At 44.4% G+C, this 26,659-nt stretch overlaps 1 protein-coding gene across 6 annotated transcripts in view; it reads right to left on the reverse strand.

The window, feature by feature from the left end:
* Nucleotides 1-26,659, reverse strand: part of caskin1 (CASK interacting protein 1) — a 634,002-nt gene that overhangs the window by 255,516 nt on the left and 351,827 nt on the right. For all 6 annotated transcript variants that reach the window (XM_080206871.1, XM_080206870.1, XM_080206867.1 and 3 more), the window contains exon 2: nt 3,248-3,299. In XM_080206871.1, the coding sequence (XP_080062997.1) occupies nt 3,248-3,299 (52 nt within the window). The remainder of the gene's footprint in view (nt 1-3,247; nt 3,300-26,659) is intronic.

A 26,659-nucleotide genomic window follows, 5' to 3' on the forward strand; every position in this document is an offset into this window, starting at 1 on the left:
TGCAATTCATTTTAGATAATAGTGGCAGGCAGTCACCTGTGTTTCTATAGCAACACACGAAAAAAGGCCCAGGAACCTGTTGTCCGGTAATTTTTTTTTTAAGGTCAATGAAGACACGATGAACTTTACCTGTTGGTTGAAATCAGTGTAATGGAATCACACCATTATAACAAAAATCTTCATACTTCTTAAATGATGGTTGGGCCCAGTAGTACCTTAACATGCCTGAAACATCAAAGTCACTTCAATTGAATGGCGTTAACTCCCAAATCATGGAGGTTTGTTTTTCCTTTTTTTCCTGTGATGTGGAGATGCCATCATTGGACTGGGGTGGGCACAGTAAGACGTCTCACAAAACCAGGTTAAAGTCCAACAGGTCTATCTGGAATCACAAGCTTTTGGAGCGCTGCTCCTTCATCAGCTGAGTGGGGAGGTGGATTTCACAAACACAGCATACATATCGACAAAGACACAATTGCAAGATAAATGGTTGGAATGCAAATCTTTTCAGGTAACCGAGTCATTACAGGTACAAACAGTACAAGTGGAGAGAGGTCTAATCACAGGTTAGAGAGATGTGAAGCTAGGACAGTTAGTAGGATTTTGCAAGCTCAGGCCAAACAGTGGAGGTTACACGTTGGGTGACATGAACCCAAGTTCCCAGTGAAGGCCACCCTCACGCATGCAGAACTTGGCTATCAGTTTCTGCTCAGCGATTCTGCATTGTCGTGTGTCTTGAAGGCCACCTTTGGAGAACACTTACCGGAAGATTGGAGGCTAAATGCCCTTGGTTGCTGAAGTGCTCCCTAACTGGAAGGGAACACTCCTTTTTTTTTGTGTTAGTGGGGACTGTATTTCCCTCGCACACAAAGAACGTTTGCAAAACATTCCAGCTGCTGCCTATGGGTCCATTCATCGCTGTCTCTCTGCAGGGGAGCTGAAGGTCTGTGGTCTTGCCAAGCCAGACTTCCACCCAAAGTAGCGACTTATTTGGTGCTCCTCAATCACTTGTCCTGATTGATGGGTCGACAGCGGTGGATATGTTCCGGTCTTCGGCAGCTGGCTGGAAACTTGGATTTGCTCCAACAGATTTTACCTCTTGCGTTTTCAGGAGTTGGATGTCGTCACCATTAAATATCTGGGCTCACCCACCCACACATCCACTGTCAGAGTGTGAGCTCCCATTCCTTCTTTCTCTTTCCCTCCCAAAATGGGTTGGCTGATTCTTATCCGCTTTAAGTGGCCTTGAGAGCATCATCGGAATTGGATTGAAATTGGCTGCCTGTCTCTGAAGCATGTTGCTGATTCCCTTGGCAGTTCATCCTTGAGAAACTCCTGTCCCTTCCCGTCTCCACAACTAAAGTTTTTAAAGTTTATTTATTAGTGTCACAAGTAGGCTTACATTAACGATGCAATGAAGTTACTGTGAAAATCCCCACAGGGAGTATGTGCAGACTCGACCCAAGCCGGGAATTGAACCTGAGTCCCTGGTGCTGTGAGGCAGCAGTGCTAACCACCATGCCACCATTGTCTCTGTGGGGTTGGGGCAATCCCATCCACAATCCCATTGATGTCCCTTTTCTGAAGACTATATTTTGAAGATTCTATTTCAATCCATAAGTCAAGGCTAGCAGCCACAAAGCCACATTGATCAATGCCTTGCTCTGCTTATCTCAGATATTCCATAATCCCAATATGATTTTGGCACCAACATTAAGAGCTCGGAGTTAGACTTTCATTGAGGGATCCAAGAACAAGAAGCCTGAGGCCCACCAGAACATAGTCCTCATCTGCATATTGAGGCAGGGCTCAGAACCTCAGTGTGCAGCTCACCCCAAAAGAAAATATCATTTTAGCCCTCACTAGCCCTGGCCCTTGGACCAGTTCCAAGAGAGAAAGTGGGGAAGGTGTTGGAATTGCAATGTGGGATGGGATTATGGGTTGGGTGCTCCTGGTTTGGGTGGAGTAGGCCACACTGGTGGCTAACTGAGGTCACTGAGGAGACAAATAATATATACGGCTTCTTCAACAGAGGTTAAACCCTGTAGTAACTCACCATCCATTCCAGGATACTATCTAAGATGCCTAAAATGTGACCCACAAATTTGTGCGCAACTAGTCTTCATTACATCTCAATCCCATCCTGTCCTGTCCCTTACAAAATCAAGGTATGAGAGATAAAGATTATTAAGCATTAAATGGAAGACTGTGTAGTATTATTTCACATGGGTGGCACAGTGGTTAGCACTATTGCTTCACAGCGCCAGGAAACCAGGCTCAATTCCAGCCTTGGGTAACTGTCTGTATGGAGTTTGCACATTCTCCCGGTGTCTGCATGGGTTTCCTCTAAGTGCTCCATTTTCTTCCAAAAGTGCAAAGATATGCAGGGTAGGTGGATTGGCCATCCTCTACTGCTCCGTAGTGTCCGAAGGTGGGTAGGTTAGGGGGATTGGCCATGCTAAATTGTCCCTTAATGTCCCAAGATGTGCAGGTTAGGTGGATTGGCTATGCTCAACTGCCCCTTAGTGTCCCAAAATGTGTAACTCAGATAGATTGGCCATGCTAAATTGCCCCTTAATGTCCCAAGATGCGCAGGTTACGTGGATTGGCAATGCTAAACTGCTCCTTAGTGTCCGAAGGTGGGTAGGTTAGCGGGATTGGCCATGCTAAATTGCCCGTTAATATCCAAGGTATACAAGTTAGGTGGATTGGCCATGCTAAACTGCCTCTTAGTGTCGCAAAGTGGGTAGGTAAGGGGGATTAGCTGGGTAAATATGTGGGGGGGTACAGGAGGAGAGGATCTAGGGTAAGATATTCTGTCAGGGGGTTGGTGCAGAGTTGATGGGCCAAATAACCTCCTTCTGCACTGTGGGGATTCTTCTATGATTCCACAGAACAGGTATATGCAGTGCTCTTAAACACAACAATTTACAAAGGGAAAGCAGATGCATTGCAGTGACAAATCTTCCAACGTTTTGAACTAATAAGGCACAGATGTACATATCCATGAATAGTATGCAACTGGGAGACAAACTCAGGACATAACCTTGTTTCTGCAATGAGGTGTGGAAAATGCTGAGTGTCAGGTTAAATATGACAGTCAATTTTTAAAATGACACAATAAATCTACTTCCTCAACCCAAATTGTTCTGTGATTAGTTCAGGACTGAGGTACAAAGTCAAATATTATTCATGCAGTGGCTTGTGATGGAAGTCTGCCGAGACACTTTCGATAGCATTGACTCACCCGTCCAGGTCCTGGAAGTTCACATTCACCCTCTTGGCAGATCCTAAGAGCTCTGAAAAAGAAAGGCGACAAGAAGGGATTGAAGTCAGCAAAAATCGAGAATCCTTCACGAGAACCAAACAGCGCAGGAGGAAGCCAATCGCCGCATTGTGGAACCGTGAAGAAAAAAAATCTGTCCAATCAGTTCCATTACCTTACTCCTTCCTCACAGCCCTGAAATTTGTTTACGAGTATGTACTAGGAAAAAGGGGGAAAACTTTCATTTATTTGGCACCTTTCATGACCTCAGGAGATTCCAAAACGCTTTCAGAGGAGATACTCTACTTTTGGAATGCAGACATTGAATCCCTACTGTGCAAAAGGAGGCCATTTGGCCATCGAGCCTGCACTGACAACAATTCCATCCAGGCCCTATACCGTAACCCTTCGTACTTACCCTGCTAGTGCCAACCTGAGTGCCAAGGGGAAATTTATCATAGCTAATGGGGCAGCACAGTGGCACAGTGATTAGCACCACTGCCTCATAGTGCCAGGGTTCGATTCCTGGCTGGGTGACTGTGTGGATTTTGCATGTTCTCCCCAAGTCTCCGTGGGTTTCCTCCGGATGCTCCAGTTTCCTCCCACAGTCTAAAGTTGTGCAGGTTAGGTGAATTGGCCATGCTAAATTGTCCCTGGGGATCGGGGGACTAGCAGGATAAATACATGGGGTTATGGGGATAGGGCCTGGGTGGGATTGTGGTCATGGGTGGGCCAAATGGCCTCCTTCTGCACTGTAGGATTAGAAGATTCTATGAATCAACTTAACTGGCACATCTTTGGACTGTTGCGCTATGGGAAATAGACAATCATCCACAAACAACAATGGAGGAACAGCCAGAGAATCATTGTTTTGTTGATGTTAATTGAGGGTTAGATATTGGCGGAGAGAACACCCCTTCTCTTCAAATCAGTACCCTGGGATCTTCTACATCTACCTGAGAGAATAGCAGTGGTTCCTTTCGAAAGTAACCTTCTGAAAGTTCAGATTAAATCAGTATCTCCCATCCTTTTGTGTAGCGTATTCCAGCAAGCGTGCACTTGCTGCTTAAAAAAAAACAAATTCACCTCATCTCCCTCCTCCAACCCCAACATTTTACCGAGTATTTCAAATCGATGTTCTGGAGACTTCCCAGAGTACAGGTCAAGTGTGGGAAGATAAGGGCCGGGACTGTCTGATCTCCTGTCCCCACTGCCAGCGAGAATGGAGAATTTGACCCTCAGCCAAAATTCCGTCACTGCAGCGGGACTGGAGAATCCCAGCTGCAGGCAAGGTCGGGGAATTGCTGCCTTGGGTGTGTCTGAGAGTCCAACAAGGAGAACTTACATTTATCTAGTAGAATAAAGCAAATTATCATGGAGGTTGAAATGGATTAGCGAGCTGATGGAAAAATTTAATTGCAAGGATCAGAATTTGAGTTGTTGCCAAACTGAGAGCCAGTACAGGTCAATGAGCAAGGCCGATGGCTGAGTGGGGGTTGGTGTTAGTAGCGGGCAGTAGTGTCTTGAATGGACTCAGGTTCACAGAAGGTGGAATGTGGGAGGCCAGTCGGAGGAGCCTTGAAAGAGTTATGTCCAGAGGGGTAGCAATGCCACGAACGAGGGTTTCAGTAGCAAATGAGCTGAATCGGGTGATGTTACTGAGATAGAAACAGGTGGTCATGGTGGGAGCACGGATATGTGGTCAGAAGCTCGTGTTGCAGTCAAATACCACACCATGTTGGGAACAGTCAGGATGAGCCTCAGAAAGTAGCCAGAGCCATAGCTAGAGAATGGAGTTTTGGAACGGGGATCAGAGACAATGACTCCAGTCTTCCTAATATTCAATTGGAGGGAATTTCTGCCCTTCCAGTACTGGATGTCAGATTAACAATCTTATAATGTGGCAAGAGGAGAGAAGTTGAGAGGAATGGTAGTGAGGAAGGGCTGGTTGTTATTAGTGTATGTGTGAAAACTGATGCAATGATGATATTGTTGAGAGGCAGCATGTACATATAAAATAGGAGCAGGAAAGGCCATTCAGCTGATCTGTTTGTGTTTCAGGTTGAACACTCCCATCTACCCTCAATAATCTTCGATTCCCTTGCCTGGTAAAAATCTATCTACCTCTGCCTTGAAAAGTTACACAATCCTCAAAGAAAGAAACTCTCCTCATCTCTGTCCTAAAAGGGTGACCTTTAACTTTAAGGTAATGCCCCTTAGTTCAGGACTCATCCACAAGAGGAAACATATTTCCCACAATCATTCGGGATCGATTGAAATATATAATTCTTATATATTTCAATCAAGTCACCCCTCACTCTTCTAAACTTTAATAGAAACAAGTCCAATCTGTTTAACCTTTCCTCATAAGACATGCAGATGAGAAATAGGGAACAGCCAAGGATACATCCTTTTTTATGCATTCCTGGGACATGGGCATCGCGGGCTAGCCAGATTTATTGCTGTAATAAATCTTTGGAGGCAGAAGTCCCTTACCAAAATCCATTTATTTACAAGTCCGTCAGCAGTCTATCTTTAGGAACCCCAAAGTGCTGACACTCCCAGTTAAATACAAGTCAAAGGCTCCCCGATTGGCCCATCAATTGACTTCTTAATCAGGGAGTTCATATTCCAATAGGCCAACTTTAATGGCCTGACTGAAGTCATTACAATTGTCCATCCCTAGTTGCCCTTGAGAAGGTGGTGGTGGTGAGCTGCCTTCTTGAATCGCTGCAGCCCATGTGCTATGGGTTGATCCACAGGGAGGGAATTCCAGGATTTTGACCCAACCACTGTGAAGGAATGGCGATATATTTCCAAGTTAGGATACTGAGTGGCTTGAAGGGGAATTTGCATGTAGTGATGTTGCCACGTATCTATTGCCCTTGTCTTTCTAGGTGGAAGTGGGGTGGGTTTGGAAGGTGCTGTCTGAGGATCTTTGGTGAATTGCTGCAGGGCGTCTTAGGATAGTACACACTGCTGCGTCTGTGGTGGAGGGAGTGGATGTTTGCAGATGTGGTGCCAATCAAGCTGCTTTGTCCTGGATGGCATCAAGCTTTTTGAGTGCTGTTGGAGCTGCACCCATCCAGCAAGTGGAAGAAGAGAAGCCATGGCAAGTGATTCTCTGGATAAAATCAGATAAATAAGAATGGAACCAGGTAAGAGCAGTTCCAACTTGCAGGACAATGGAAGCGAGAGATTGGAGGAGGTAGATAGAATTAGGAATCATAGAATCCCTGCAGTACAGAAGGAGCCCATTCGGCCCATCGGGTCTGCACTGACCACAATCCCACCCAGACCATATTCCCGCAATCTTCATTAATTCCCCTGACACTAGGGTCAATTTAGCATAGCCACTCAACCTAATCTGCACATCTCTGGAGTGTGGGAGGAAACTGGAGCACCCAGAGGGAACCCATGGAGACATGGGAAGAAAGTGCAAGCTCCACACAGTCACCAGAGGCTGGAATTGAACCCGGGTCCTTGGAGCTGTGAGGCAGCAGTGCTAACCACTGTGCCACCCTGCCACTCTAGACGGTGTGGTTAGCCATGTTAGAGCTGTAGTCAGGTCAGGAGGGAATGTTTATTGTTGCCTCATTCCCATGGGATATCATTTGTGACTTTGATATGGATAGTTTTGGAGCTTTGGCAGGGTGGGAAACCAGATTGGAGAGATCCTAACATCAAGGGCAGCATTTAACATGTAGGTCTTGCCAGAAAGTGACAGGTGAGCTTGTGTTTGCCAGCCTTGGAAGCCACAGTACCATTTTGCACACTCAGGCAACTTGACACTTGGGGGACATGGCTTCTGCTTCCCTCCTGAGGCAGGGTATCCCACGTCTAAGAACTGCTGGCCAGAGAGCTAGCTGCTTTTTGGTCTCAGCAGCGCCATCAGGAGTGGGGGCCACTATTAGAACTACAGCAGACGCTGGATCAGGAGCAGCCTTGTGGCCTGAAGTAAGGGCGAGTGGGGCAGTATCGCCTGGCAGGCAGGCCCTGTAGGCCTCCGGGGACGGGGACGGGGGACGGGGGGTGCAGAGGGAGGGAGGGAGGGAGGGAGGGAATTGAGGGGTTGTTCTTCTAATGAAGGCCACCTTTGCACTAGAGTTTGGGGATCCTCCATGGAGCAGAGGGTGCCCGAACAGGACTAAGTCTGCAATCGGACCTACAATCCAATCCTCAATGTGGTTGGCCCTTACCTGCCTTCTGCTGCAGGCTGGCAAGACACACAGTCGCATCAAAACCTTCGTCAGGGGATTGAGAAGCTGGCTCACCACCTCCTTCTCAAGGGCAAATAGGAATGATCAATAAATGCTGGCCTTTCTAACAACACCCACATCCTACTCATGAATAATTTAAAAGAAAATGTCAGAAGCCATTTGAACTTCAGCCCAGAACGATTTCTTCTGTATCATTTGCTCGATTGATTGCACGGAATTTGATAAATTGGTATAACAAGGTGCCAAATCTGCAGCTTAAGGCTTCGATTGTCAGCATGTAGCAACTGCATGTGGCCTGCTCGGTTACACTCAGAATGTCATCATGGAATACTATAGACAAATAAGCTGATCTTTCTCTACACCCTAGCTATGACTGTAACATTACATTCTGCACTCTCTCCTTTCCTTCTCTATGAATGGTATGCTTTGTCTGTATAGTGCGCAAGGAACAATACTTTTCACTGTATGCTTACACGTGACAATAATAAATCAAATCAAAACATGAGGACTGCATACTGCATTGTGCTGCCAAGATGTAGTTCTGTATCCACCCCGTATTACAACCGGAACTCTTGTTTCATGTTATTTGCTTCATGTTACAGATGAGTGGGTAGTGGCACCACTTCTGAATAACATTAGCATCCCAGCTTTATGAAGCGGGCTCTGAATTTCGAACTGCGGTTCAAAGATGATCATTGAGGCTGTGGTGCACATTTGCCTGCCGTGGCAACAGGGATGCCATACAGTACCCCAGGGCACAATGGTTAGCATCGCTGCCAGGGACCTGGGTTCAACTCTGGCCTTGGGTCACTGTGTGGAGTCTGCACATTCTCCGTGTCTGTGTAGGGTTTCCTCCGGGTGTTCCGGTTTCCTCCCACACTTCAAACGTTGTGCAGGTTAGGTTGATTGGTCATGCTAAAGTTGCCCCTTAGTGTCAGGGGGACCAGCAGGGTAAATACGTGAGGATAGGGCCTGGGTGGGATTGTTGTTAGTGCAAGCGTGATGGGCCAAATGGCCTCCTTCTGCACTGTAGGGATTCTATTCAATTCTAAGTTTCAATCTGTAAGTATGATGGAAGTCGATTTCACTCTCCTACACAAAACATGGAACTGAATTTTCCTGTAGGGAACCATTCCCGAGGTTCCACCCCACTGGTATCCACCCACAGTCCAAAGATGTGAGAGTTAGGTGGATTAGCCATGCTAAATTGACCCGTAGTGACAGGGGTATTAATCTGTGGGGTTACAATGATAGGGCATGGGTGGGATTACGGTTGGTGTTGACTCGATGGGCCGAATGGCCTCTTTCTGCACTGTAGGGATTCTATGGCAGTGGAATACTTGGGATACCTGAGGTTGTGAGAGGTGCTTTGCAATTTTGAGTTGGCTGGTAGTTACTCTGAAATTTGTGTACAATTCAGGAGAAATCCACTGAAGCCTGTACTGCGCAGAGATGAGGTGACCTGCGGGGACTAATATTTACTCTCATTTAACGTCCACTCAAAACGCTGACAATATTCTCCAGCGTCCCCAGAGTGCTGGCAGCTCTCTGAGTGCTATGGAAAAGAGTTGGAAAGGAAAGGCTCACTGAAGTTAAGCGAGAGAGCTTTGGCAGTAGGCCAAAAAGCAGCAGCTGCTGGAAGGGCAGGAAGATAGCAACTCTGCTTCTATTTAATAACGCAGAATTTAGTACCTCTAACAGTGGAATTGTTTTTGTGTCTGCACTTGTTGGGATAAAGTCGCCTCAGAGTTCCAGAGCAATGACAGTACCAGGTGCGCTGGACATGCCTCTCTAAGAGGCAGGGGTGCTGTTCACCTGCATTTTAATTAATCTGTGGGACCTGGGGTGTCACTGGCCAGCCAGCATTTATTGCCCATCCCTAGTTGCCCTTGGAGGGCAGTTGAGAGTCTTTTTTTTTAATTCATTTGTGGGACGTGGGCTGGCCAACATTTATTGCCCATCCCTAGCTGTCCGAGGGCAGTTGAGAGTCAACCACATTGCTGTGGCTCTGGAGTCACATGTAGGCCAGAGTGAGGACGGCAGATTTCCTTCCCTGAAAGACGTTAATGAATCAGATGGGTTTTCACAACAATCAGTGGTTTCATGGTCATCCGTAGGATCTTAATTCCAGACTTTTTCTTATTTTATACAAATTTTGACATCTTCCGTGGCGGGGTTCGAACGCCGGTTGCCTGAACATTAGCTGAGTTTCTAGGTTAATAGTCTAGCGATAATACCACCAGGCCATCGCCTCCCCTCCAAATCTCAAAATGGCCGACGCCTGAGGCTTTGAACCTGCAACTCTCAGTTTCCAGGCCAGGGGAAACATTGCCCCTGTCAAGCCCCTTAAGAAATCCATGCCTCAATTGAGAGAAAGAAAGCACAAGTTTGGGGAAGGTAACGAAGGGGAATTAAACCCCGAGAACGATGCCCTTCACCTTTTTATTAAAAAGTATCGGCACGTGGTTGAAGTTTGATAAGCGGGTCTGACAAGAAATCGGAACTGTGAGCTTTTGCACACATTTCCGTGTTGGCAACCTTACTGCCATTAACCCATTGGTGATTTTTATTTTGCTTCAACCCATTCTGTTATTCATTCAGCAATTCAATCAAAGGAAAAAAAAACAGCAGAAAACACTCCCGGAAAAAAAACACAGTGAAGTAATGAGACCTGAGTGGCTGTCTCTAGGGAGGAAGAAATATGTGGCTGATTGATTTAATGCAAGATTGCTGAGCATTAGAACAGGAGCTACGTCAGGAGACATCGCTGCCAGGATGAATATTTACTGTTCAAACAGTACACCTAATTCAAGAATTCTGATTCGTAAGCGAAAAGGATTCAGCATATATTGCAGTTTAACTCATTCTGAGGGAACAATAAAAATAGGATCCACTCAAAGAAGCAGGGAACTTCCCAATGTGTTCGCAGAATCATACAGCACAACAGGAGGCCATTCACTCCATTGTAGCTGTGCTGGCCCCTCTGAATGAACCATCCAATTCATCGCACCAACACAGAAGGAGGCCATTCAGACCATCATGCCTGTGTCAGCTCTTTGGTGGAGGGGTCACTGCACATTCTAAGCAAGTGTTTAAAAAAAACACCGTGGGCAGAATTTTACTGCCTCGCTCATACGTGGCGAAAAACTGCAGCAGGCGACGGTGCAGAGGGACCTCGGGGTCCTTGTGCACGAGTCGCAAAAACCCAGCTTGCAGGTGCAGCAGGTGGTCAGGAAGGCGAATGGGATGCTGGCCTTCATAGCGAGGGGGATTGAATATAAAAGTAGGGAGGTCTTGCTACAGCTGTATAGGGCACCGGTGAGGCCGCAGCTGGAGTACTGTGTGCAGTTTTGGTCGCCACACTTACGCAAGGATATTTTGGCCTTGGAGGGAGTGCAGAGGAGGTTTGCTAGGCTGATTCCGGAGTTGAGGGGGTTGAACTATGAGGAGAGGCTGAATAAATTAGGCTTGTACTCGTTAGAGTTTAGAAGAATGAGGGGAGATCTCATTGAGATGTATAAGATGTTGAATGGGATGGATAGGATAGAGGTGGAGAGGCTCTTCCTGCTCAGGAAGGACAGTAGGACTAGAGGGCACAGCCTCAGGATAAAGGGGGGGTGGTTTAGAACGGAGTTGAGGAGGAACTTCTTCACTCAAAGGGTGATGAATCTCTGGAATTCTCTGCCCGTTGAAGTGGTGGAGGCTGCCTCGCTAAATATTTTTAAGACGCGGGTTGATAGGTTTTTGATAGGCAAGGGGATTAAGGGTTATGGGGAGAGGGCGGGAATGTGGAACTGAGCCACGACAGATCAGCCATGATCTTATTGAATGGCGGGGCAGGCTCGAAGGGCTAGATGGCCTACTCCTGCTCCTATTTCTTATCCCGAAACCGTAAAATCTCGCACAAGGTCAACTGTCATTTCCATTGTCCACTGCTTGCCCACTCTGATTCCCATGGCAGGCGATGCAGTAACATTCTGGCCCATGTAACAAATTTGATAATTGGAAAGCATTGGGTGGCACGGTGACACAGTGGTTAGCACTGCTGCCTCACAGTGTCAGGGACCCAGGTTCGATTCCCAGCTTGGGTCACTATCTATGCAGAGATTGCACATTCTGCATGGATTTCCTCCCACAGTCTGAAAGACGTGCTAGTTAGGTGCATTGGCTGTGCTAAATTCTCCCTCAGTGTACCCAAACAGGTGCTGGAGTGTGGCAACTGGGGGATTTTCACAGAAACTTCATTGCAGTGTTAATGTGAGCCTACTTGCGACAATAATAAATAAACTTTAGGTTGGAGTTAGGTTATATACTTTTCACTGTATGCTAATACATGTGACAAATAATAAATCAAATTAAATCAAATGAAATTCTGAAATGCAAGTTTAAAGGCTCAGATGAGACATTTAAAAAGGTAAGTGCCTGACTTTCAGGAAGCAACATATTCCCACACTGCGCCAGTGGCACAGTGATCAGAACCACTGCCTCACTGTGCCAGGGGCCTGGGTTTGATTCTGGCCTCAAATGACTGGCTGTGTGGAGTTTGCACATTCTCCTTGTGTCTGCATGGGTTTCCTCTGGATTCCTCCCACAGTCCAATGAAGTGCAGGTTAGGTGGATTAGCTGTGCTAAATTCTCCCTTAGCATCCTAAGATGTGTGGGTTAGGTGGTTTAGTCACAGTAAATTATCCCTTAGTATCCAAAGGATCAAGATAAACACGTGGCGATAGGGCCTGGATGGGATTGTTGGCGGGGCAAGCTTGATGGCACGAATGGCCTCCTTCTGCACTGCAGGGATTTTACGGTTTTGTTTATTTTGCATACAAAAGTTTTAGTCACAGAAAATTATTTTGCAATGACTTCACGTGGAGTGAGCTTATCATAGAATCCCAACAGTACAGAAGGACCACTCAGCCCGCGGGCCTCAAAACCGCATTACACACGAAATGTCGGCTGCGCCTGAAGAGCAGTCACGGACTGGGAACCGCACTGTGACTTCCTGCAAGTTCCTGGCAAGTTTTTAACAGAGAGGTTGGTGAATGGCTGGAACATGCTGCCTGGAGAGGTGGCAGGAACAGGTACAATAGCGGCACTGAAGGGGCAACAAGACGAAAATATGAATAGGATGGGAATAAAAGGACACGGACTCCATGTTTTAGTTTAGGCAGGCATCATGTTCAGCACAGGCTTGGAGGGCCGAAGGGCCTGTCCCTGTGCTGTACTGTTCTTTGCTCTCAGTTAGACTGCTGTGTTTGTCGGGCTTGCCTGCTGTACGTCAGCACCTGAAGCAAAGACAATTTGTCACTTTGCTTGCTTTATCTGAGGTCTTTCTGTCTCTCTCTGACTCTCCTACAATATATGCAAGCTTCCGAACTAGAAAATGGTGTTTGTTGCAATGATACATGGAAAATCATCAGGGAGCTGTCAGCGCCAATGGTTAAAGTCACGGTCAAATGGTTATTACTGAAAATTTAAATACGATTTAGCATAAAAGCGTACTTAAGCAAAAAAGATAATAATATAACAAGCTGCATTTACATAGCATCATTAAGGAAATTAAATGTCACTAGGCACTTTATGAGAGGATTATAAAGCAAAATTTGTGACTGGACTAGTAATTAAACTTCACAGTCCCCAAACTCGAATTGTCCACTTCTAAATCCTTCTCAATATCTCTAAACAGGACTGTGCTGGGGGAGTTAACGTTTTAGCTTGTCCCAGCCCCACTGAATTCATTCATTCCTATCTTGATTCTATTTTTTTTCCCCCCTTGTCCAGTCTCTGTGTACAGTTCTGGTCACCCTATTATAGAAAGGATAAAATTAAACTAGAAAGAGCGCAGAAAAGATGAACGAGCATGCTACCGGGACTTGGTGGTTTGAGTTATAAGGAGAGGCTGGATAGACTGAGACTTTTTTTCCTGGGTCATAGAAGGCTTAGGGGTGATCTTATAGAGGTCTCTAAAATAATGTGGGGCAGAGATCAGTTAGATAGTTAATGTTTTTTCCCAGATGTCTAAATCTAGAAGTTTAAAGTGAGAGTGTAGAGATACAGAAGGGTCCAGAGGGGCAATCTTTTCACTGGAACAAGCTGCCAGAGGTAGTAGTTGAGGCGGGTACAATTTTGTCTTTTAAAAAATCACTTAGAAAGTTACATGGGTAAGATGGGTATAGAGGGATATGGGCCAAACACGGGCAATTGGGATTAGCTTAGTGATTAAAAACTGAGTGGCACGTACAAACTGGGCCAAAGGGCCTGTTTCCATGCTCTAAACATCTATGTCTCTTATCAATCTTCGTGCTTCTTCTGGCACCTGATTCCATTTCATCAATTTCCAACTTCCTGACCCTAACTGATTCCTCTTCACAGTGGTTGTGCAATGCGGACGGCGGCATGATGGCACAGTGATGAGCACTGCCTTGTCCAAGAGCTCCGTCAGCTTAATGACAGTGACCGTGTCTCTGAACGTGGATTCAGTGCGGCCTGTGGATATGGTTGTCTGCTGAGGCTGCCTGCACAGAGGGCTGGTACAGCCAATAAAGCTAACAGTTGAACCTGGGTCTGGGTCCAACCCCTGTTCCACCTCTCTCCCTTCCCCACTACCCTAACCATGGAGCCCTATGTTTTTTGACCCTTGAGCAACTCCTGTCCTGGACTGTGCTCCTGTAACACCTTCTCCCCTTCCCACAGCATCCTCCCATCCAGTTGCAGGAGATGCAATACCTGCCCATTTACCTCCTCACCATCCAAAACCCCAAACTCTCCTACCAGATCAAGCAGCAATTCACTTGTACATCTTTCAGTTTACCAAACTCTATTCCCTGTTCACAGTGGGCAATCTAGAGACTGGGCGATGGCTTTGTGGAACACCTTTGCCCAGTCCACAACCCCAGGCCTCCTGCTTACTGGCCATTTCAATTCGTTACCTCGCTGTCACACTTATATTTCTGTCTTTGGCCTGTTGCAATGTTCTGGTGAAGCCCAACGCAAACATGAGGAACAGCATCCTCACCTTCCGATAAGGCACTTCACCACCTTCTGGATTTAGCATCGAGTTTAACAGCTTCAGACCATGGTCTCTGTGCTGTTTTTTGATTCATTTCTTTTAGTCAAGTGCCTCAAGAGTTGCCACTATCTGTATCTTGTTTTCATGTTTTGCTTTCATTCGTTATTCTGACATACACACGCTCTGGAAAAATGCTTTATTTACCATTCCTTTTGCTTTTTGTTCCATGACATCTTTGTCAGTCAATCTCTCCCACCCTCTAACCTATCCCTGATATGGAGATGCTGTCGTTAGACTTGGCTAGACACATTAAGAGGTCTCACAACACCAGGTTAAAGTCCAACAGGTTTATTTGGTATACGTGATATCAAATAAACCTGTTGGACTTTAATCTGGTGCTGTGAGACTTCTTACTGTAACCTATCCCTGGCACAGTAGCACAGTGGTTAGCACTGTAGCTTCACAGTGCCAGGCACCCAGGTTCGATTCCCAGCTTGGATCACCGTCTGTGCAGAGTCTGCATGTTCTCTCCGTGTCTGCGTGGGTTTCCTCCGGGTGCTCCAGTTTCCTCCCACAGTCTGAAAGACATGCTGATCAGGTGCATTGACTAGAACAGGCACTGAACTGTGGTGACTAGGAGATTTTCACAGTAACTTTACTGCAGTGTTAATGTAAGCCTACTTGTGACACTAATAGATAAATAATAAATGATGGTTGTAAAAATCTATCTGGTTCACTAATATATTTTAGGGAAGGAAACCTGCTGTCTTTACCTGGTCTGGCTTACATGTGGCTGACTTCAGAGCCACAGCAACAAGGTTGACTCTGAACTATCCTGTGAAATGGCCTAGCAAACCATTTAGTTCAAAGGCAATTAGGGATGAGCAACACATTTTGGCCTTGCCAGTGACACCCACATCCCATGAAAGAATAGATAAAATGAACTACAGAGGACAACATTGGCACAGTTGGCTGAAAGCTGTAAGCTTAATTAGGTCTTAAAGAGTGTTTTAAAGTAAGTTAGTAGAAAGGGGGTGAAATTCCAGAACTTTGGGCCTTGGCAGCTGAAGTCACCTTGCCCTTGTTGGAGTGATTAAAATCAGGAACTTTCTAATATTTGTTCGATTCTTGTGACGCACCAGGAAAAATGACTGCAGCAGGCAACGTACGGAATGTTTTTTGTAAAATGATTACCACAGTGCGGGTCAACTCATCCTGAGGAGCACTAAGATGTGAGGTGCTTTACAACAACTGTCAGAATGTCTTCACTCAACTCCCTCACTGGTATGCGAGTGGGAGATTTCGGAGTGTAATTGGCTGCATTTGCGATTCGAATAATTAGATCACTAACCTTTAGTGCCTGAGAAACTATTTTGGAGACAGAGAGGAACTTTAACGTGTGGAGACCGTGACGGAAGTATCTTAGCAGAAGAGGCCACCAAGTGACTGAGTGCAATTTAATTATCAGCATGTTCTGTTTTAATTTATTAACACTGCAATCAGAATTCATTTATAGCAACACTTAACAGCCAATTAGATACGCAATAGGAATTATTTAAATGATATATGAAGATGTGTGTTCAAGTTCTTTGGTGTCCTTTTATGCTTGTTGGTATTATCCGAATGATAATCTGCCTCAGGGATCCTAGCAGGCATCATTTTTATTTGCTCTTTCATCCCTCTTTTAAACTGGCTTTTTCTTTCCAGTTGGTGCATCCTCTGTACCATATAACATACTGCTGCACTGACAATTCGGCAAGTGGCCAACTTCAGCCCTCCTGTGTAAGAGATGCGGAGGAATGTCCTGTGTCAATAGTTCCTACCTGAATTCAGTGCTGGCTGCAACCAGCAGCTTGCTACGTCAGACAGTCACTGAGTCAAACTGTATCCTGTTATAAATTTATTTTTCAGTGTCACGAGTAGGCTTACATTAACACTGCAATGAAAATCACATATTGTGAAAATTCCCTAGTTGCCACACTCCAGCGCCTGTTTGGGTACACCGAGGGAGAATTTACCAGCGCGTCTTTCAGACTATGGGAGGAAACCGGAGCACCCGGAGGAAATCTACACAGACACAGGGAGAACAAGCACACTCTGCCCAGACGGTCACCAAGGCTGGAATTGAACCCAGATCCCTGGTGCTGTCAGGTAGCAGTGCTAGCCACTGTGCCACCATGACAAGGAGCTCCTGTACACTACCAGATAATGAAGCAGTTTGTGTTTGCTTTTAGCCAGGGCTAAGTACTGGCTGGGATTGATAAATGAGTGGCAAGTAACATTCATGCCACATAAGTACCAGCGAATGAACATCTCAAACAAGAAAGAATCCAACGACCTCAGCCTGACATTCAGCAGCATCACCAAAAGCCAAACCTCCCAACATCAACATCCTTGGGGGTTACCCCACAGAGCAGAAACTTCATTGGAACAGCCATCTAACTACAGGTGTCAATCATAAAAATGTGGCTTTCTCAGCAGTTTGGAGCTGGCAATCCTGCAGTGAGTAACTCACCTTTCTTTTATTCATTCATGAGACATGGGTGTTAACTGGCCAGCACTTATTGCCCATCCCTAGTTGCCCTTTCTTCAGAGGGCAGTTGATAGTCAACCACATTGCTGTGGTTCTGGAATCACCTGTAGGCCAGACCAGGTAAAGATGGCAGATTTCCTTCCCTAAAGGACATTAGTGAGCTAGATGGGTTTTTCCAACAATTGGCAATGGTTAAGAATCAGTAGATTCTTAATTTCAGATTTTTATTTTATTGAATTAAAATTCCACCATCTGCCGTGGCAGGATTTGAACCCAGGTCCCCAGAACATTAACTGAGTTTCTGGATTAATAGCTTAGTGATAATACCACCACGCCATCACCTCATGAGTCCACAAAGCTTGTCCACCTCCACAAAGCACAAGTCAGGGGTGTGATGGAATACTCTCCATTGGCCTGGATGAGTGTGGTTCCAATAACGCTAAGGGAGCTCAACACCATCCAGAACAAAGTTCACTTAACTGGAACTGAATCCAGCACCTTAAAACATTCACTTCCTCCACCACCAGCACACCATGGCTCCAGTGTGCACCATCTACAAGATACACTATGACAACTTGCCAAGGCTCATTTGAAAGCGCCTTCCAAATCCACGCCCTCTGGAAGGACAAAGGCAGAGGGTGCATGGTAACACCACCTGTTTCCCTCAGAGTCATGTCCCACCCTGACTTGGAACTATATCGCCATTCCTCCACTGCTACTGGGTAAAAATCCCGGGACTCTCTTCCTAACAGCACTGCGGGTATACCTACACGAGACAGATCGCAGCGGTTCAAGAAGGCAGCTCACCACCATCTTCCATAGGGAATTAGGGATGGGCGATAAATGTTGGCCTGGCATAAGTGAATAATGAAAAAGAGACTCCCCTTTGACAAAATGTGATGAAGTGGGTGATACCAGACCCCCTTTATCAGATCATGCAGAAAGATCTTCATGTGCTTTTATTATAATGCAGCCTATTGTATTTCACAATCATTATCATCGCAGATTCAGGAAAAACACAGATTAGAGAAGATGAGCAAAGCCTTCTTCCCTCCCTTGAGAAATATGCTTTGCAATGTACCACCATCTAATTGCTGGACTTAGAGCAGAGAACCAACTCTAATGATAACACTATTTATAAAGGCAACTCTTTGAGTCAGTTGTGGAGTCATTTGGCCATCTCATATTCAAAATCCTTTATCGAATCTTATCCAAGCAGTGGCGTGCCAAAGAGCATCCAGTCAGTACCAAACACATTCTATGGGATGGGAATGATTCTCGATATATCTGGTGCCAGCCACTGGTGCTTAAACAGAGGAATTATTTTGAAATCATCCAAGAGAGTATCTGCTTTGAATTTTTGAGAAATGCTTGTGCTCATGAAGGCGAGAGAGAGCAGAGTTGGGGAAATGGCATATCAGTCTACTTGTACTGAAGATTATAGCAGAACAGAGACTGAGAAAATCACCTTGCAGCAATGTGCTTTCAGAAGGCTACTCTGACACTATCAGCTCTACTTTTCCATTTGCACTTAAGGTGCCAACTGTTCAAGAGGTCTATTCTGGGTGAGAAGATTAATTTAGAATCATAGAATCCCTAAGATGCAGAAGGAGGCCATTCAGTCCATTCAGCTTTCTGCACTGTAGGTTATTCTATGATTATATAAAACTGGAGTATCTAGAGGAAACCCATGCAGACATGGGGAGAATGTGCAAACTCCACACAGGCAGTCACCTGAGGCTGGAATTGAACCTGGGCCCCTGGTGCTATGAGGGAGCTGTGCTAACCACTGTGCCACCCACCAACATGTGCTGGATTTTGTTTTTTTGTGACTCCACTTCCGTTCAAAACTAGGTTTAGACTATCACAAATCTGTTTTGCTTTGGGTCATAGAATCAATATAAATATGGAATGTCATTGGCATGGGTTGGTTGTGAACATCTTAGAGGTGCGGGAATAACATACTAAAGCCATTTGCTCATAATATCATTAGTACACAATGCAGCAAGATGTGCCTGTTCCAATTAGGATTGAATTGTGTATATTTACCTAAGCCAAGTGTTTCTTCCCAAAGTTTAATCATTTTTGCATTGATCGAATCATTCATGACCTTTCCATACACAGAAAAGAACTATGGCAATTCTTTATTTCATTCATTCGTGGGACATCAGTGTCACTGGCTAGCCAGAATTTATTGTCCATCTCTAGTTGCCCTTGAAACTGAAAGGCTGGCGAGGCCATTTCAGAAACAACCACATTGCTACGGGTCTGGAGGCACATGTAGGCCAGACCAGTTAAGGATGGCAGATTTCTTTCCCATTAGTGAACGAAATGGGTTTTTCCGAAAATCGGCAATGGTTTCATGGTCATCAGTAGATTCTTAATTCCAGATATTTTTCATTGAATTCAAGTTCCACCATCAGCTGTGGTGGGATTCGAACCTGGGTCCCCAGAACATTAACTGAGTTGCTGGATTAATAGTCCAGCAATAATACCACTAGGCCATCGCCTCCCAAACTCACATAGCCCTGTCATAGCTTCAGGATGTCCCAAAGTGCTTTACAAAATGCCTCTCAAGAATAAACATTTGCTTTGGCATAGCTTCACATGCCTTCTTTTAATTTGAAGTGTGGCGTGTTTGGGAATAAATGTCTGGAGTGATCTATTTGAATTCATGCTGTACAGTCATGTGTTTCCAGAGAAGAGGCAGCCTGCAGTTGGAAGGATACTTGTGGTGAATGAATCACTGTAATTGTTTTTCTGTCTCAGTAAAAACACAGAACAAAGTTATTTATTTGACTCCCTCATCCACGGAACTACATGGGTCAATGAGTCTGATAACCATTGATGGCGATTCTTGCTGAATCTGACCACTCAGGGACGGTGGAAAAGAGCTTATTTGACCTTAACTTTCAGACAGATTGAATTCTACGATTGGCTTTATTTCTATGGTGGCTCGACGCGATAGAGGTGGGGAGATTGACCAGAGAGGGGAAACAATCTAGAACACAGGATAAGGAGTCCACCATCTAAAACTAAGATGAATCATTGAATCCCTATAGTGCAGGAGTCCATTCAGCCCATCACATCTGCAGCGACTCTTATCCAGGCTTACTCCATAACCCCACATAGATCATGTATCAACTGACTCACAAACAGCTTCTTCCCTGCTGCCATCAGACTTTTGAAAGGACTTTACCTTATATTAAGCTGATCTGTCTCCACACTCTAGCTACGACTGCAGCACTCTGTACCCTATTCTTTCCTTCTACTCAGTGTTTGATTTGATTTGATTTATTATTGTCACATGTATTTGTATACAGTGAAAAGTATTGTTCCTTACATGCTTTAGAGACAAGACATACCATTCATAGAGAAAGAAAGGAGAAAGTGCAGAATGTAGTGTTACAGTCATAGCTAGGGTGTAGAGAAAGGTCAACTTAGTGCGAGGTAGGTCCATTCAAAAATCAGATGGCCACAAGGAAGAAGCTGTTCTTGAGTCAGTTGGTATGTGACCTCAGACTTTTGTATCTTTTTCCCAACAGGAGGTGGTGGATGAGAGTATATCCAGGGTGTGTGGGGTCCTTGATTATGCTGGCTGCTTTTCCGAGGCAGCAGGAAGCATAGACGGAGTCAATGCATGGAAGGCTGGTTTGTGTGATGGACTAGGCTTCATTCATGACCCTTTGTAGTTTCTTGCGGTCTTGGGCAGAGAAAGCGCCACATCAAGATGTGATGATTTCTAGTTGGTGAGAGTTATAGAGGACATGCCAAATTTCCTTAGTCTTCTGAGAAAGTAGAAGCATTGGTGGGCTTTCTTAATTAGCATTGGCATGGGGGGACCAGGACAGGTTGTTGGTGATCTGGACACCTAAAAACTTGAAGCTCTCGACCATTTCTACTTTGTCCCCATTGATGTAGACAGGCGCACGATCTCCTTTACACTTCCTGAAGTCAATGGCTATCTCCTTCGTTTTTTTAATATTGAGAAAGAGATTATTGTTGTTATACCAATTCACCAGATTCTCTATCTCATTCCTGTTCTCTGTCTCATCATGTACTCTATGAATGGTATGCTAAGTCTGTATAGCGTGCAACAGACAATACTTTTTAATTGTATCCCAACGTATGTGACAATAATAAATCAATTCAAACCAAGATTGACTGCTACCTTTACTACCAACAGAAATGCTTTGGATGGTTCTAAGGTCGTGAAGGTTACTATATAAATGCAAGCTCTTTAGAGCAGAGGTGGTGTGTAGCAATGAGGTGGATAGCAGAAAGGACTGAACACTGGAATGGGTAAAAAGGAGACAAACTGGAAACATTTTCCTGAGTGCTTTCCCAGGTTAGAATGCATATTTGTTTCAATTATTGTTAGATTTTCAGAAAAGCCTTGACTGCAGAAGAGGAACAATGAGCAACTTTGGGATATAATGAGATAAAACAATCAGAAATGGTTCCAGGGACCTTGGATGGGTGACAGGAACTGAGTGGATGTACACGTATGCAGACTTGAAGAAAGGCTCGAGATATATTGCCTGCAATTTTCTGGCAATATCGTTAAATATTTATTTTGCAGTTGCAAGCATAGCTCCTGTGTGCAATAAAAAACCTGGATCTTTAATCATATTGTCCTGATTAGCATACTGTACAAAAGATGTCAACCTAAATATCTCCAATCTTTAAAGGAGCAACTATGGCAACACAATAATGGGAGGGGGAAGCGGGAGGCTGGTCTGAAACTGCAAGTTCTTCACCGTTGAAGAAGGGCAATCAAGGCTTGAAAGTTGCCAGTCATGTAGAACCCAAGTGAATCCAGGCCCACCAACCCTTCTCCAATTTTAGTTTCCAACTGTCCTGCTCTCTCAATCTTCAATTAGCATTGGAGGAGGAGAGTGTTTTAAATGCCCCCTTTCTTGTCTTGGCTCCACCTTTCAGACAAGATGTTAAATCAAGGCCATGTTTATCCTTTCAGTTGCAAACTAAAGACCCTGTGGTTCTATTTCAAAGAATAACAAGGGAGTTCTCCCTAGTGTCCTGGTCCATGTTTACCCCTCTACCTTCATCACCAAAACACACTACATATGAACTTACAACTTTGATCCTTACAACCTTCTCTACCACTCAACAAAAACTTAGCTAATCTAATTTTAACCTTAACTCCACATTCCTGCCTAATCCCAATAACCTGTCACTCCCTTGCTTATCAGGAATCTATCTACCTTCACCTTAAAAATAGTCAAAGAAGCTGCTTCCACTGTCTTTTCAAGAAGAGTCCCAAACACTCATGATACTCAGGAGAAAAATGTACCTAATCTCCATTGTAAATGGGCGACCCCCTTTTTTCAAACATTGAAAATAAGTCCTAGATTCTCCCAGAAGTGGAAACATCCAGGGAAATATTGACCCTGTCAAGAATCCTCGGGATCTTATATGTTGCAATCAAGTCGCCTTTCACTCTTCTAAGCTCCAGCACTTAAGCCTAACTTGTCCAGCCCTTCCTGATAAGACAACCCACCCAATCTAGGTATTAGTTTAGTAAATCTTCTCTAAGCTGCATCCAATGCACTTACATCCTTCCTTAAATAAGGAGACCAATACTGTACACAGTATTCCAATTGTAGTCTCACTAATATTCTGTATAACTGAAGCATAACCTCCCTACTTTTGTAATCAACTCCCTTGCAATAATGATAACATTCTATCAGCTTTCCTAATTCCTTGCCGTACATGCATGTTGGCCTTTTCTGGTTCATCCACCAGGATACTTAGATCTCTCTGGATATCTGAGCTAAGCATTCACTCAACACTGAGATCATTCCCTTTTTTTCTGTTTTTCCTGCCAAAACAGACAATTACACATTCTCCCACATTATACTCCTTCATCCACTCACTGAACCTACCTCTCTCCCTTTGAGGCATCCTTCTGTCCTCTCCACATCTTTCTATCCCCTTTGTGTCATTAGCAAATTTAACAACCAGGCCCTTCATCCAAGTTTATACAAACAGCGGAAGGAAGGGCCCCCAGTACTGAGCCCTGGCACACCATTCATTACATCTTGCTGACCAGAACAAGACCCACTTATGTCTACTCCTGTTTCCTGTTAGCTAGCCAATCTTCTATCTATGCTAATATGTTACCCCTACGCTGTGCATTAATTTTTGCAATGACCTTTGATGTGGCACCTTGTCAAACGTTTTCTGGAAAACAGTGCATCCACTGGTCCCCCTTTATCCACAGCATGTGTTACTTCTACAGAGAGCTCCGATAATTTGGTTAAACGTGATTTCCCTTTCACAAAACCATGCTGACTCTGCCTGATTATGTTAATTTTTTTCCAAATCTCTTGTTAAAACATCTTTAATGATGGCTTCTTATATTTTCCCTAGGACAGTTGTTAAGCTAACTAGCCTGAAGTTTTCTGCTTTCTATCTCCTTCCCCTTTTGAATAAAAAAAGAGTTATATTTATTATTTTCCAATATAATGGAATCCTCTCTGAATCTGGGAAACTTTGGAAAATTAAAACCCACGCATCAACTATCACACCAGTCATTTCTTTCAAGACCCTAAGATGATGTCCAGCAGTACCTGGGAATTTGTCAATCCATAGATCCAACAATTTGCTCAGTACTGCTTCCCTGGTGATCAGAATTTTCTCGAGTTCCTCCTTCCCTTCCATTTCCTGACTTACTGCTAATTCTGGGATGTTACTTGTATCCTCTACAGTGATGCAGAATACCTTTTCAATTCATCTGGCATCTCCTTCTTTTCTATTATTAATTCCCCAGACTCACTTTCTGTAGGACTGATGCATAATTTGCTAACTACAAAAGTTTGTGAACGGAGCTCAGTCCATCAGGCAAACCAGCTTCCCATCCATTGACTCTATCTACACTCCACGCTGCCTCGGCAAAGCAGCCAGTGTAATTAAGGACCTCACGCACCCCACACATTCTCTCTTCCACCTCCTTCCTTTGTTAAAAGATCCAAAAGTCTGAGGTCACATATCAACCGACTCAAGAACAGCTCCTTCCCTGCTGCTGTCAGACTTTTGAATGGATCTACCTTGCATTAAGCTGATCTTTCTCTACATCCTAGCTATGACTGTAACACTACATTCTGCACTCTCTCCTTCTTGACTGTATAGCGTGCAAGAAACAGTACTTTTCACTGTATGTTAATACATGTGACAATAAAAAAATCAAATCAAATCAAAAAACTTTTTCTTAAAAGCTGTAGAACTTCTTACTATCCATCTTTACATTTCTTTAAAGTTTATTTATTAGTCACAAGTAAGGCTTACATTAACATTGCTATGAAGTCATTGTGAAATTCCCCTAGTCTCCACTGTCCAGTGCCTGTTTTGGGTCAACGCACCTAACCTGCACATCTTTCAGAATGTGGGAGGAAACCGGAGCACCTGGAGAAAAACCTACACAGACATGGGCAGAATCTGCAAACTTCACAAAGATATTGACCCATGCCAGGAATTGAACTTGGGTCTCTGGTGCTGTGAAGCAGCAGCGCTAACCATTGTGCTACCATGCCACCCCCCTTGCTAGCTTCCTTGCATACTCCAATTTCCCCTCCTTATCAATCTTCTGGTTATTCCTTCCTGTTTTTAATATTCTGTTCAATTTTCTGACCTGCCATCTATCTTTACATATTTGGAGTCACAGAAGTTTACAGCACGGAAACAGGCCCTTCAGACTAACTTGTCCATGCCGACTAGTTTTACTATTAAACTCGTCACAATTGCCCGCATTTGGCCCATATCCTTCTATACCAATCTTACCAACGTAGCTGTCTAAATGCTTTTTAAAAGACAAAATTGTATCCACCTCTAGTACTACCTCTGGCAGCTCGTTCCAGATACTCACCACCCTATGTGAAAAGATTGCGACTCTGGACCCTTTTGTCTCTCTCCCCTCTAGTTTTAGGCTCTCCCACCTTTGGGAAGAAATATTCACTATCTACCTTATCTATGTCCTTCATTATTTCATAGATCTCTATAAGATCACCCCAAAGCTTCATACACGCCAAGAAAAATAGTCCCAGTCGAGCTAGCCTTTCCTTATAACTCAAATAATCATGTCCCGATAGCATGCTAGTAAATCTCTTCTGCACTCTTTCTAGTTTAATAATATCCTTTCTATAATAGGGTGACCAGAACTGTACACAGTATTACAAGTGTGGCCTTACCAATGTCTTGTACAACTTCAACAAGAAGTCTCAACTCCTGTATTCAATATCCTGACCAATGAAACCAGACATGCTGAATGTCTTCTTCAACACCCAGTCCACTTGTGACTCCACTTTCGAGGAGCTATGAACCTATACCCCTAGATCTCTTTGTTCTGTAACTCTCCCCAATGCCCTACCATTAACTGAGTAAGTCCTGCCCCGGTTCAATATATCACCTTGCATTTATCTAAATTAAACTCCATCTGCCATTCATCACTGGTCCAATTGATCAAAATCCCATTAGAATCCTAGATAACCTTCTTCACTGTCCACTATGTCACCAATCTTAGTGTCATCCGCAAACTTACTAACCATGCCTCAGAAATTCTCATTCAAACCACTAATATATGCTTTTTCTTTAAGTTTGATACTATTTTTAGCCTTTTCTAATTAACCACAGATGGTAGGACCTCTTCCTGGGATCTTCCTTTCTCACTGGAATGTAACTATTCTGTGTATTCTGAAACCTCCCTTAAATGTCTGTCACCTGTTTAAACCTCTATTGACTTATCTTAACCTAACCTAGATGGCATAGTGGCACAGCGATTAGCATTACTGCCTCATAGCACCAGGGACCCAGGTTTGATTCCAGCCTTGGGTAACTGCCTGCATAGGTTTCCTCCGGTTGCTCCCACAGTCAAAAGATGTACAGGTTAGATGGATTGGCCAAGCTAAAATGCTTCCTAGCGTCCAAAGATCTGTAGGTTGGTGGAATAGTGGGGTAAATACTCAAGGTTATGGGGATAGGCCATGGGGTGGACCTAGGTAATATGCTCTTTCGGACAGTCAGTGTAAACTCAATGGGCTAAATGGCTTCCTTCTGTACTGTAACAATTCTGTTTAATTTGCCAGTTCATTTTGGCTACTTCTGCTTTCATGCCCTCATTATTTTCTTGTTTAAGTTTAAAATACTAGTCTTAGATCCACTCTTCTCTCCTTCAAACTGAATGTAAAATTCAATTATATTATGATCACTGCTACTTAGAGGTGCCTTCACTGAGAGATTAATTACTCTTATCTCATTGCACAATACTAGGTCTAGTACAGCCTGCTCCCTAATTAGGGTCAGAATGTGCTGCCCTAAAAACCTATTATGAATACACATCTAAGCTATTTATATCCATCTGATATTTTGAGTTCATATGTAGATTAAAATCCCTCATGATTATCGCTGCACCTTTCATCCTTTATATCCTGTCCTACCAGACAGTTACAGTTAGGGGGCCTGGACAGCACTGCCACAAGTTGCTTCTATAATAAGCCTTTGGAAGCAAAATTCCCTTCACCAAAATCCCTTTATTTACAAACTTTAACAGCAGTACACACAGCATGCTATCAGTTAGCAGTCTATCTCGGGGGGGGGGGTGCCAGAAGAACTGACACTCC

Source organism: Carcharhinus amblyrhynchos, chromosome 18 (genome assembly GCF_965287045.1).
Source record: "Carcharhinus amblyrhynchos chromosome 18, sCarAmb.v2.hapA, whole genome shotgun sequence".
Taxonomy (NCBI): Eukaryota; Metazoa; Chordata; class Chondrichthyes; order Carcharhiniformes; family Carcharhinidae; genus Carcharhinus; species Carcharhinus amblyrhynchos.